This window comes from Lolium rigidum, chromosome 1, assembly GCF_022539505.1.
Source record: "Lolium rigidum isolate FL_2022 chromosome 1, APGP_CSIRO_Lrig_0.1, whole genome shotgun sequence".
Lineage (NCBI taxonomy): Eukaryota > Viridiplantae > Streptophyta > Magnoliopsida > Poales > Poaceae > Lolium > Lolium rigidum.
The window spans coordinates 328,836,383-328,850,483 of NC_061508.1; the positions used below are offsets into that span (position 1 = coordinate 328,836,383).

A 14,101-nucleotide genomic window follows, 5' to 3' on the forward strand; every position below is an offset into this window, starting at 1 on the left:
TAAGCTCCAAAACAGAAAGCAGGTATTTGTTCTAATCACTCCATATATAACTAATTGCAACAGGAATATGCAACATGTCATTGCTTGAGTAGCATGTATTCTTCATATAAAACATATTCTTTTACTTTTTACAGCCCAAGAATTTTTGAAATTAAAAGAGTATGGGTAGATCGGAGAACATTGGCGCTATCTATGAACACGGGAGGTTGGATTCACCCCTGTGTAATGGATTGTTATGGCATGTTAACTACAACAGAGCAACTACATCGTAAAAAAGAAGGAAAAATTGGTGACAAGGAAATCCTAATGCATGTCGTCATAAAAGAAGTCACGGTTTGTATCATCTTACCTAATCATATGACACATGACATTTCTCCCTTTTTTTAACGACTGAATTTGAATTTAAATTCTGTAATTGCTTCCTTTTAACTTCGCACGAAATTATTGATGGACCCCAACCTGGATTGTTCGGATCCAGAATATAAAAGGATTTTCTCACTAGATTATGTTGGCTACTGATTGGAAAACGCAGGACTGGTATTTTTTTTGGCCATCTCGCTTTTTCCGCCTAAATAAATAATGAGAAAATCCTTCTTCACTTTCCTCATAATGTATCAATTTTTTTTTTGAAATCTACTATATGTAGGTACACATTCCGTGTCCAATTGGGAAAGAGTGGATACTTATTGTCGCAAACTTCATCGACAAATCATTCGATGTATTAAATCCTGATTCGGGAGTAGGAAAGTTCTCTACGATAGTTAACACTGTGATATTCAATTTCAAACAACTATTTGTCAAATGTTACCCTGGTTGCTTCAAGTTCAACATACATGACTTCAGTGTTAAATATGTTCATGTTCCTAAACAAAACTTTAGGTGATTTTTACAATCCCTGTTTTCTGTTTTTTTATTAAACATTTTATTGATTGTGTTTTAATTATACATAAGCTTAACAGTGCATATCCATTTTCCCCTTTTTGAGCGCGAGATATGACTGCGGGATTTTCGTGATCCAATACATGAGGTGCTACAATGGAGTTGAAGTAAAACAATTCTCAAATGTAATTTACTCTTCCATTTAGGATTCTTGTACTTCGTGGTTTACAAAATACAATAGTAAAATCTAGAATTCTTATTCTCCTATCTCTTTTAACTTTTTTATAATCTGTATATATGTCATTCAAATAAAGGTTGACTTGCAAGCAATCCGAGAAAAAGTCTCATGTCAGCTAGTGATTAACAAATTTAATGAGCAACAGGTGCCAATAGCACGAGAATTTATGTCGAAGCATGTAAGTATAGTTTGTTTATTATTTTTTAGTAATATATCAATTTCTATGCATCGACCATATAGAATCCCACAACATGAGAATTCATTTTTATGTAAAGTTTGTTTATTATTTTTCACAGGCTCCACATCTTCTTCATTGATTAAGTTAGCATTTGTGATGACCATTTTTGTAAGTCCCTTCAACTTACTATTTTTCCCCAATTAATTATTATTCGGTCTCATTAGAAAATATATGATTTCTTCCAAAATGGAAAAGGCTTTGCTATGCATTTTTCTGTCCGAATTGGTATCTCATATGCATTAGATCTCCCTATGTTTCTTTTGTCTAGAACGCGTCGTGAACATGATCTATTGCTTAGAGTTCACTCCATAAAATTCAACGCATAGTCACCATTTTTTCTATATCCGTGTTGCGCTTCTAAGAAGAAACGTGTAGCTCTGTTTTCTACCAATCGTTTTTGATGCCGATAACTATAACCTGTACAGATAAACAATTTATTTTCTCAACAAGAAGATATGCATAGCACTGTTTCCAGCTTAAGCAGTTCATACATTTAGTAATCCGCCCTCCAGTTCGACTGACTATGATAAATGTGTTTTCTGTTAATGCTTCAGTTTTTCATGATCCGTAATACATAGTAGAATTGCTTCAGGTTTTTCAAACATTACCATCAGGATTTTCTAACTTTTTCCTAATATCCTATTTTAAATGTAGCTGTCCAGAGAAGCATGGAGATGATCATTTTTGTCAGGTTACAAGCACTGCTATGCTTTTTTTGCGAGAGGTTCTCACCATTTTAAGTTATCTTTTTCATGTATATCAGATGAACAAATTTTACATCACGAGACAGTTTTCCCTTGTAATAAACATATTTTCCATATATATTTTTGACTTATGTAACTTAATTTGTCTTATGTATACTTGGCATTTTCAAGTTGACGGATGAGACATTTTCCGGTTTCCTCTTCTTTTTTTCATGTCTGTGATAGGTGATTTTACAACTTACCTTTTGATCTAATAATGCTTCTTACTTTGATGTTTACAGTTTGTTTTTCTTTTTAATGCTTCTTTCTTACAACCTGATGTATGCGATTTACAATGGAATTTTACAAGGGAATTGGACAATTTTGAAATTTAAAAAGCGAAATTAAAATTGACACCGACGACAATCGAACTCAGGTCGATCGATAACGAAGAGCGAACCAGTCAACAGCGAAATTAAAATTGGCACCGACGACAATCGAACTCAGCTCGATCGATAACGAAGAGCGAAGCGATCGAACAGCGAAGCAGTCGAACAGCGAACCAGTCAACAGCGAAGCGAAATATGGGCCGGCCCAACAAAGACCAGAGGGGGTGGTCGGTGGCTGTTACGCACCGACCAGGTCGGTATAAAGCAGTTCCCAGCTAGCTGGGCACCGGTAGCGCGGGCCTGTCACCCCAAGCTCTACGGGGAGCGGAGCTGAGTCGGCCGGCCCTACGTATTTCGGGGCCCTTGGGCGAAGTCGACAAAAGGGCCCCTTGAGATCAATATGCATACATAACTAGATATACAACTATGTATAGACTTTCACTTCATACGCATATTACAATAGAAGTAATAAAAAAATGGTAGCCAAATATAAAAAGTATTTTGTACTAGTTTGATTACGTCAAATAAAAATAAAATTACAATGATTCCACCGACAATTATGCTTCAATGCTTCTTCAAAAATGGTGAATGAATTGAAACCCTACTGACATGGATTATATGAGAGTTGAGATTTAACCAAGGACTTAGAGAGGGACAGGGCGGCCGGACGAGGCAATCGGCCAGCACAGGGCGGCTAGGCGAGGCAATTTGTAAGACGCAGTCACGCACAGGGCCCTGGTCACGTAGATACGTGGAAGAGTCGAAGAGAGACGAACAATCCAGAAATTCGATGGTGTGGAGGAAGTGAATAAATCAAAGGGCATAATTGTGGCCTCGGGATACTCGATGTGAGTTGGACCGATCGGCCGTGATCGGCAATACTCTCGCTAGTGTCGCTTTGGTGCGTCCTCTAATCTCTTGTTGGGCCTGCTCCATGTATTTTCTTCAGCCCATATATAGCAAAGAAAAGATCTGATCTTTTGTTCAAAAGAAAAAGCTCTGATCTTGGGCCCCTAAAGGCATGGGCCCTTGGCCGCCGCCCATGGTTGCCATGGGTCAGGGCCGGCCATGGAGCTGACACAAACCCCAAGTAGGGGGCCTATTTCACGGTCGGGGAGGTCGGCAGCAAAGGTGGGGAACCTTGCTCTAGGCCCGTCCTAACAAAAGGCCGGTGCAACTTGGCCCGGCCTGCACCCTAAAATCCGTGGAAAGTGCAAAACCCTACTGTGTTGGCTCTTTTTTGTTGTTGTTGCTGTTGTTGCTATTCATCGATCCAACTATGACTTTTCTTGGCAGGTGCAGCTGGCAAGATTGAGCATGCTAAATTCTGCATTACATGCTGAGGCAATTGCATGTGTGGCGGCGATTGATGTTTGTTCTCGGCTGGGGGTATACAAGGTTATGTTTGAATCTGATTCATCCACTCTCGTCCATGCACTGAAGACATCAACGTATGATTTGTCAGAGATCGGGGTTCTTCTTCGTGACGCTAAAAGTTCATGCACCTTACATTTCGATGATTTTGAGTTTTGTTTTTGTCGGCGTGATTGTAATAAGGTAGCACATGAATTCGCTCAATTTGGTGTTTAGGGCGGGTTTACCGATCTCTGAGTGGATCGAGCATTCTCCAGATTTTGTCTCTGGTCTGGTTGAGCAAGTGTTTTAATAAAGTTTATGAAAGTTCAAAAAAAAACTTGTTGTGAGTGCAAGGCGACTTCAACAAAAAAAAGTTGTACAGGGAGGCGTATATTTCTAAAGGAAAACGTCAAAACTCCTCACGTCACAATACTTACAAATCACTCCGGACATAAAACCCGAACCCGTATACCTCGATCCCGAAAAACCCGAGCACCTATTCGAAAAGGTGTTTTGAATTCCCGAATTATTTCAAGAATTTCCAGCATGTAGTCTTGGCACCCGAATATCCCGAGGATTCCATTAACAAATTAAATTTAGAAAGCCCACCTGAGGCCGAACCGAAGTTGAGAGCGGTGGAAGTAACCCTAGAATACCAGGAGCCCACACTGCCTCTCCTCCAGTTCCCCGTCTCCCACAGACCCCCACTCGCCAGCCTCCACAACCTCACCGGCTCAACCACACCGCCGCTCACCGCTGCCCAGTGACGTCTGCCGCCGCTGGTCACTTCTCACACCCGGTTCAGTAGGAAGGTGTACTAGAGTGGCTGAGACGGCAGCAGGAGGTGTACCGGAGTGCCGCGACATGCCATATCATCATGTTCTTCCTAATAGGGCATTACCTATCAGGCACCGGGATGTACCGGAGTGGCTGAGCCGACAGCACTGAGTTCGCCAACAGATCAGAGGAGGTCGCGTCCTATACAGACAATCAAAGTAGTAAAGTGCGAGAACAATGGTAAGCAAGCTACTAGTTTCACACTTACAAACTCTCAGGAGAACATCATTAACAATGAGAACATCATTAACAATGGTAAGCAAGCAAGCAAGCATGCTAAGAAGCTTCCTTGAAGTACCAAACACCTTGTGTGCAACATCATTGATAATGGTAAGCAAGAAAGCATGCTAAGAAGCTTCCTTGAAGTACCAAACACCTTGTGGGCACACAATTTGAACATAAGACAGTACTAATCTGTGCATGCTGCCATGTATAAATGCATAGCTGATACAAGGAGAAGTTGTACACATTTGTAGAACCAATCCTCGTACCAACTATCGCGCTTATACGTGGACGGCGTAGCTTAGCTTAGAAGAATGCATAAATAGGTGTTCGATGAAATAACGCCCACTCGAAATCTTAGGAACGCACTCTAGGCTTACAAATCGAAGCAAGAACTAAACATGTGTACTCACAATGATCTGGCAGTCGGACCCGACGGAGGAAGATGATGACATGTCGATCAGTGTAGGAGGGAGAACTGCCACGGCGGAGGTCCACCGGCTTGATAAGGGACCGTCCCTTACCTTGGTAGCCGGCAAACAGCTATGGACGGAGAGCTCGAAAGGGGGAAACTAGTGGCGCGGCCTTGGGCGGTGAGGTGAAATAGGGAGGAGTATCGGAGGGAGGTGAGCGAATTACTCCCGCGGTATTTTCCCCGGCACGCGCGGCTCCCACCATCCCTTTGTCGCATCGCATTTTTGCCCCAGCGAGCGCAAGACGATGCTACATCGCAAGAAATAGCCGAATCGAGCGTTTCTCCACATACAACTTTTCCACGGGTCCTTTAAACTTTGCGTGATGCAGGGAATCTTTCTTTCGTGGGTATCTAAATTTTCGTTTTTCGTTTTCACGCATACGAGAAAACCCTGTGTTACCAACCAAACATGTCCTTGATGAGGTTTTGCACATGAAGGAAGTTGTCATGGATGCACTCATGCACCTGGAGTCCCTACAGTCGGAAGTGCGGCAGCTAGTGGAGAGGGACCTGGAGAACTTCCCCGCGGAGCGGTTTTTTTTGTACCGCAGGAGGCTTGCTTGCTTCTATTCCATGCTCACGCGGCGTTGCGGGATGGGTACATGCGTACAGCAGGGGCGCCATCTCGTCAGCTTGAATGGCCGTTGCGGCCCTATTGATGACAGTTAGGACTGCTCCATTTCTTCATGGATCAACTTACTCAGCCATGTCAAGAAGACGCTTTGGATTGCCTGAAGGCCGAGAATGTTTGATGCTAAGAAGTTCGGGCACTGAATCTCATAGCCTAGCTAGGTTTTGCTACCTCCTGAGCTCCTGGGCGGTATGTGTGGTTTCAAGATCCACCTGACACTAGCTCCTTGTATTCCTTTTCGTGTGTTGAATCACTAAAGTAGCGGGCTGTTACTCAAAAAAAAAATCAGAGCTATTTGGTCTCCTAAGAAAAGAGAAAAAGGTCAGAGGTGTTTGTTGAACTTGGACTGACACAGCTACGAAGTACAAACATAAGGTGTTTTTCTCAACCATAAAAGAAAAGAACCTCACCAAAAAGTGCATGATATCTTAGAAAGCCTGAAATGACACGCCTGATGGTTCCCTACCCAAAAGGTTCTAGATTAAGCAGTTGAAAGTTACAAGCATAAATGAACTAAGAGCAACCAAGCTTAAGTAAAATCCACTGAATCTTGATAGTAGACTGCATGCCAGGTTTGATGCACGTCTCTCTGTCCAGAAAGTTATGAATTTGGCAGCCCAAGGTTGGGAAAACGCATTATTCAGGTTAAACAACAGCAGCATCCCATCACCAATACACTATCAAGCACAGTTGTATGCGTATCATATCCGGCCATCCCCGTATACTGTCAATAACTAATCAGCAAATGCAGCAATCACCTGTCCTGTACCATTCGCTTTGCAAAAACGTAATAACTAGGCAACTCGTGCTTTCCTTTCCTCATTCATGCTTATCACTGTACAGTAGTATATACAGATCATTATTACCCCTACACGTTTTGTATCACTAACAAAAAAGTAGCAGTGGCAGTATGTTATGCACTGGATGTATGGTAGGGCAATACGGCGCACTTTGTAGGATGTCACTGAAATACTTGGTGTTATTGGATGTTCAGAAGCATTGGGAGTGTGTTGGTTATGATGATGTGTTGTTCACTAGTCTTCTGCTGTGCCGATCCCCAATCATCTTCAGCCCCACGTACCTGTTAGGTATCAATAAGCAAGGCAACCATGTCAACAAATGTCTCAGTTAGTAGTATAACATTGCTCGGAATGATCTAATACTGAACACAATACAGACAATTCTTTCTCATGTAAAATATGTGGTAGAAGAGCTGTCCAAATTCATACCTGCCCATCATCATGATCGTGGCTTGAGGATTTGTCCCAGGTGTCACGCTGAATGTTGATCCATCCACCACGCGAAGATAGCGCGCGCTAGTAACTCGGAAATCCTTGTCAACGACCCTTCCAACTACACACCCTCCATGATAATGCCACAGCGTTGTCACGGTTCGCTTGCAGAAATCTGCCACGGACGTGTCGTTTGTACTCCAGTCAAGTGGCAGTGTTGCCCCAACAATTCTGAAGTCCCTCCTAACAGGCCCTCTCCTACCTTGGCTCGAAGATCCTAATGGCGAACGAAATATGTCCATTGTCCTGCTCCGGAGCACTTGTGCCACACGGCGCACGCCCACGACACACTGCGCCAAGTCCTCGGGACGGCTGAAGTAGTTGAACCGCACAGAGGGGGTCTCCAGCGGATTGGGTGATGATAGCCAGAGTGAACCCTCAGACAATGGGCCAGGAACCTTTTCCATGATAGTTGCCATAGTAACATAGAGTGGAGAAGACGGGCTCATAAAAGGGCCAGGGCGCAGCATGGGAGCAAGGGGGACGATGTATGACGCGGCCTCAAGGTAGGAGGCAGTCCCATTAGCAGAAGGGATGCCAACTACCTGGATAAGCGAGTGATCAATAGGGACTGATGGGATGATGGAGATGCCATTACGAGGGTTGTCAAACATATGCTTCCCAACATCAGGGGCATCAGCAGAAACAGAGATGCCAAGGGATGCAAGATCGCTAGCAGGGCCAATGCCACTCAGAAGGAGCAACTGGGGACTTCCTAGGGCACCTGCAGAAAGTATAACCTCCCCACCTGGACGCAACAGGGCATGGTGCTGCTGTAGAAGATGGTCTTGGTACACAACGCCAACTGCTCCTACTGCTGGTCGTGACCTTCCACGGCGATCGGCTGGATAAATACAGAAAAAGTCAAAATTTACTCATACTTGCACATTTTGGAACTGACATTTATATGCTAGTACATGAAAACCATTGGTTCAGGATAATTCTTATGGTTGCTAATATGAAAAGGAGTTAACCTAGTAGACTAGTACAGGTACATTCCACCGTTAGACTGCTCATAGTGGGAGTAACATAGCTAGTAACATCACACATCTCAAGGCATTTTGGTGACATGGCATGCGAATAAATGAAGAAAGAGAGTGAGGTGGTAACTAGCTATGTTACCATAACATCACACATCCCAAAGCAAAATGAGTCTACAACATAATAAATGACACAATGCATGACACCACATACTGTATAAGTTACTCCCACTATGAAGGTAGTAACCTAGACTAGCTTCTGTTTTTCCTGGAACTTGAGCAAGCATAAATGAAGTGAACACTATAAAATACCCACAAAACTTTTAGCTTTTAGTGCCAGTTTCACAAAAAGTGATAACCATGTTTAGTAGTTCGATAAGGTCTGAAATTTCTGAAATGTGCGGTCAGCATGTGGGAACTGGTATTTAATATATTTCTTATTTCCAATCCATAATTCAAAGAACTACCTCATTAACATGCTAACTGCTGCTATGATGTGGAGTGTTTGGAAATTAGGAAATAATACTCTATAAGATGCTTGTTGGAGCTCTAGGTAGAATAGTTTCAAGAAAACTTGTGCAAACGCTCAAGAGTGGTGGTTGCTGTGTTACCAGGAGTTAAGGTTGTGTGAGATGGATCACTTTATATAGACATTGGGGAGAAAAGTTTTGGCACTGTTAAGCCCTAAGAATAGGATGGCTTGGGTTAAACTGAAGGTAACAGAAGGCAGTGATGGAGCTTGAAGAAAATATTTAGGGGGCAAAACAAAGAGAAAAACACCAACGTCACACTGGCATATCCGAAAAGGATCAATTGCCATGACAAGAACACACGAGATGGCAGTTAATTTTGAACTAGAAAATAGCAGAGGATTATTATTATTGCTTTGTGAAGAGATTTTCAAGTATGCAGAACTACCAGTTGTGGGCAACTACACGTTTATACAGACGAGTCTAAAAGTAAATAATTTTTTGTGAGACCAACAAGGATCTTCAATTAGCTAGCTTCTGAAGCGATTTAATCACAAACGCAGCACATATAAAAAAATTATTTTCTACTCTCTCAGTGTCAGGTAAGCTCGAATGGAATTGGCAAGGGAATTACAGTACTAGCACAACTGCGCAAGGTTGGCTAGCCGGGCAGTGTGCGTGTGAAATATATTAAAGGCATACATGTCCGAGCTGGGAACCTACAGTATATTACAGCCACAATTTCAATGAATATTGGGAACAATGATTTCTCTGATCTCTAATATATGAAAAGTTGCATCACTGTCAATTATATTGGCTCATGGCTGAAATTGACAAAATCAATGATTGTGGTACCCAATATCAATGGTCGTGTTTTACATTCTTGAGGAAAGTTTGGTAGAATTATTTATATTAAGTAAGTGAGTGATGTCTTGATAGATATTACGCCAGATTGTTGGTCTGATGAATAATTTCCTGCATGGATAATTTTGAAACTATTGAAGGTGAAATTAAATGTGTATGTGCATTGTCTTCAATAGTGTTTTATACTTATGTATTTGAAACAAAAGAAGTATGAAGTAGTTCATGACCCAAAATGCAACCATTCATGCACATACAGATTATTCAAGCTATCCTCGACCTTCCTTAAAGGAGGTGAAGGTGTGCTATATGGTCATGTAGACACCTATGGCATGGAAGACGGCCCTGGACATTCATGGGTCTTATCCAAACATATCCAGTGGACGAGTTGGGCACATGTTGCTTCGTTGATACATACAATTTCTTCACAACATGCATCACCAATAAGGCTCTTGTCTCTAGTAGAGATAAACTCTTTCAAGCTCTTGCTTGCAAAATGGCCCCACCATGCTCAAGGACTTGCTACGATCATAGTCAGAAGTAGCGAGAGAGGAAGAATAAATGATGACAATGATGATGAAGGACATGGCCTTCAAGAGAACAGGGACCGCCATTGTTGATTGTAGTTTACTACAACCCTAGGTAGAGAGATGGATGGTGTATCTCGTGGGTTCTGTTCAATATATAGCAGAACTCTTGTAACTTATCTTGCATCCAGTCATAGTGGAATTCACGGACATTAACTGACCACTAAATATTCTTACATATTTTTATCTTAATTCATGATTGCTTTCTCTAACTAGGCCCCTAGTCGTATATGAATTTAGGTGCATTAAATAACTGCTATGTTTTTCTATATAGTGCCACTTAAGTCATGATAAATTATTTCAATTAGTTCATAGTCAGTGCGAATATTACATGCATTAACTAAGCGTTAAATTTTCCAATTGAATGCAACACAACTCAGGCTTAGTCATTCTAACTTGCCGAAGATTATATGTGCCTTAAGTTTTTACTATCTCTATTCATATACACACAACTTTCCAGAAAGCATTTGGTCAAATATGCGAAACTCAAAACTGATCCTAGATGCATATGCACCCGGTATGTACAAAACATATTTCAAAAAGTTGAAAAATTAGGAAAAAAAATCGCATATAGAGGGACATAATGCAGAATGTTTTATATTTGTGAGTTCATAATCTCATTTTTTATATTTATTATAAATATTAATCTTTCATTATACTTTATGGACTTATTAGTTATGGCTATGCACCCATTTCTGAGCTAAATGTAAGTGTCACATGCTACTGCGCACACTAGTTTAAAACAGAAACCGAACAAATGATATTTAGAAGTGTGTTACACTCTGCTGTGCACATCAGGATTTTGGCAGAGCTAATCCACTCAGAAGTCAGCATTTGTCTAGACAATTCATTATTATGTGTGTGAGTGTGATCCCAAAGCCAGCATGATTACATCATGCATTACATATTTACAGCGAATGGCTTGTTTCTAGAAATCCAGCATTCAAGCTATTGGGCATGATCAAACAAATTGTAGTCGAAACTGACGAAAGTATTCTAGACACAACTTTCTAATGCAGCTATGAATTATGACAGGTAAATGATTCGTTCCAGACATTAGTTTCTGGTAATGCAGTTATGCAGCATTATGGCAAACAACTAAACAAGCAAGAAGTAGAATAAGGCATCACTCACCTGGATCAATAGGGTTAATGATGACACGCGTAACCGTAGCACGGACAGCGACACGGAGACGGCCAGGACGGGCAAAAGCAAGGAGGTCCGCCGCACTGTGGCGCCGGCCCGATGCATCGAAGGTGGTGGCACCAATCTTAGTTCCAGTGACGTGGTCCACGGTGAATCCGTTCCACGGCGTCACATTAGCTTCCAGCAGCGCGGCCCTCACTGCCGCCTGCCACCCATGCACCTCCGGCTGGAACGTCAGCTCCTGCTCCACCCACTCGTAGGATGCGTTCACCAAATGCATATCCCAGTCCGGCACCTCAACACCCTGAGTCAGCGAGAATTGGCAAACAAAATCATTTTCACAACTTAGCAATGTGGGATGGGTAGACTACCGGTATTGGCGTGGGTGTTCGTATTTTGGATATCATATTTGGGATCTATTATATTCAATTATGTATGGCAGAATTAGCAGCTGTATAACTGACGAGCCCTGTTTGTGTAAACTAAAAGTGCGCCGAAAATGGCAGGATCAAACCGTAGAGAAAGATCGGGGAAAGGGACCTCTCCGTGTCCATAAAACCAGCCCGGGTGCGCGCGTGAGTAGAAGCCGGCATTGATGGCGGTGCCGCCGCCGAGCACCCGGGCGCGCACGTTGGCGACGCCGTCCTCTGAACTGAACCCCTGCGCGGGCGCGTCGGACTCGGGGGAGGGGTCGGCGAGCGCGAGCGTCCTGACGAAGCCGCCGGCCGTGGCGAGCGCGGGGAACTCGGCGGGCGCGCCGCCGCGCTCGAGCAGCAGCACGCGGCCGCCCCCGGGCCCCGCCAGCGTGGCGGCCAGCGGGCACCCCGCGGCGCCGCCGCCCACCACGATGTAGTCGTACTCCTCCTCCGCCGCCGTCTCCGACGCGTCCGACACGTACCGCGCGTACCCCGGCGGCGCCCCTGCGTCGAACACACCTGAATCGGATCAGAGGGGTGAGCGAACCGGAACCAGATCTCAAGAATTTCAGTTCCCCCGGTCGAGTTTGATTGGGGTTGCCGGGCGGCTTAGTTACCTCCGAAAGGGCGGGACTGGGCCGCGGAGAGGAAGGGGAGGGCGAGGAGGAGGAGGAAGCATGCGGGCATGGCGGCCATGGACGTGGCCCGTGGGTTTGGATTCGGGGGAGGAGACGGTGACCGGGAGTGTGCGTGACGAGACGAGCGGAGAAGACGAAGTGCAGCTGTTGGGGAGTGTGGAGGGAAACGGGAAATGGGTTACGGATTACGGATTACGGGGGGTGTGTAGCTTCCAAATCCGTTGGGCTTTGTTTAGATGGTCCGGGAAGGGCCGAATGGGTGAGATTAAGCTCATTGGGCCGTCCATAGTTAAACGAGAAAATTTGCTACATGACATCGTTATTTTATGATATTTGCTAAAACGCACTGCTCAGTTGTGTCTTTGCTAGGTATCATTATAATTTTGTGGCACATTTGTCAGAACACACCACCTGGCTAAAAACAAAAAGTTTTGCACTTTGTCTTCAAAACCAGTCATCCCAGTGCAAAACTTTCTGTTTTTAGCCAGGTGGTGTGATGTACCACGGAACTGTAATGGTATCTGGCAAAGACACAATCGAGCGGTGTGTTTCAGCAAATGCCCAAAAATGACAGTGTCCCGTGGCAAATTTTCACAAATTAAATTAGGCGGGCCCATTAGTTCGTAGAATACAGTCTTCTTTCGTTTTGGTACAACAAGTGAGCCACATGGCAGTGGTGTCAGCTCCTCTCCTCCACGGCAGAGATCCGAAATCAAATCCCTCAATCTACATACATGGATGCATACACTTTTTCTTAAACCTAAACAAATTTCGAAACCAGTCAAAATTTAAATGTGAGCAAATTTAAAATAGAGCAAAAAATTGAAAAATTGAAAAATCGGGCAAAATTTAAATCTGAGCAAATTTCAAAACCTAAGAAAAAATTAAAATACGCTCAAAATTTAAAATTTGGTCCAATTTAAATTTTGCTCAAATTTAAATTTGATCGAATTGTAAAGTTGCTCAAATTTAGAATTTTCTTGAATTTACAATTTGCTCGAATTTAAAAAAATATGTTCAAAACAGGAAAATAAAAAAATAGAAAAACCGAATAAAGAAAAAAAAAGGAACCGACAGAGAACCGACCAAACCAGAAAAAGATCCAAAGAAAAAACAGCAAAACAAAACCCAAACCAGACGGGCCGCGACCCGCTTGCTCCCACACTTGGGTGGACGTTAACCCGCCCCGCAGCGGGCACACCTATACACCGCTCATTAGCGTTGCCTCTGTACGAACAAAATCACGCACTTGAACAAAATTCAAAATTAAAATTTGTTCAGATTCGAAATTTACACATATTTGAAATTAGCCCAGATTAGAAATTTTCTTAGATTTGAAATTTGCTCATATTCAAATTTGCTTAGATTTGAAAAAATTTCGAATTAAAATTTTTCTCAAATTTAAAATTTTAAAATTTGAATTTTTTGTTCAAACAATTTTAGTATTTACAAAAAAAAGATAAATGAAAAAACAGGAAAACAAAAAAACTATAAATTTGCTTAGATTGAAATTTTGCTTAAATTTGAAAAAATAAACAAATTTGAAATTTGCTTAGATTCAAAATTTGCTATAATTCAAAATTTGATCGAATTTAAAATGTACTTGAATTAAAAATTTGCTCGAATTTAAAATTTGTTCAAAAACAGAAAGAAAGAAAGAGAAAAAACAGAAAACGCAGAAAAATAAAAAAAAACCAGAAAAAGCAGAAGAGAAACCGTCAAAACCGAAGAAAACACGAAAAACCAGGAACAGACTCGATCGA

At 42.5% G+C, this 14,101-nt stretch overlaps 1 protein-coding gene across 1 annotated transcript; it reads right to left on the bottom strand.

Moving 5' to 3' along the window:
* Positions 1 to 6,756: 6,756 nt before the first annotated feature.
* LOC124684348 ((R)-mandelonitrile lyase-like) lies at positions 6,757 to 12,396 on the bottom strand. Its single transcript, XM_047218683.1, has 5 exons — positions 12,318 to 12,396; positions 11,825 to 12,204; positions 11,273 to 11,588; positions 7,178 to 8,084; positions 6,757 to 7,029 (listed from the first exon to the last, which is right to left on the bottom strand). Exons 1-5 carry the CDS (start codon positions 12,394 to 12,396, stop codon positions 6,963 to 6,965), a joined length of 1,749 nt encoding a protein of 582 aa, XP_047074639.1. The 3' UTR covers positions 6,757 to 6,962.
* Positions 12,397 to 14,101: the final 1,705 nt, after the last annotated feature.

Bases quoted from the DNA above. Each gene is read 5' to 3' on its own strand.
- LOC124684348 (XM_047218683.1), bottom strand. From the start codon at position 12,396: ATGGCCGCCATGCCCGCATGCTTCCTCCTCCTCCTCGCCCTCCCCTTC. The intron at 8,085-11,272 runs GTGAGTGATGCC...GTATTTATCCAG, and splicing joins CATTAACCCTATTGATCCAG to CCGATCGCCGTGGAAGGTCA. The intron at 7,030-7,177 runs GTATGAATTTGG...GATACCTAACAG, and splicing joins ACGATCATGATGATGGGCAG to GTACGTGGGGCTGAAGATGA.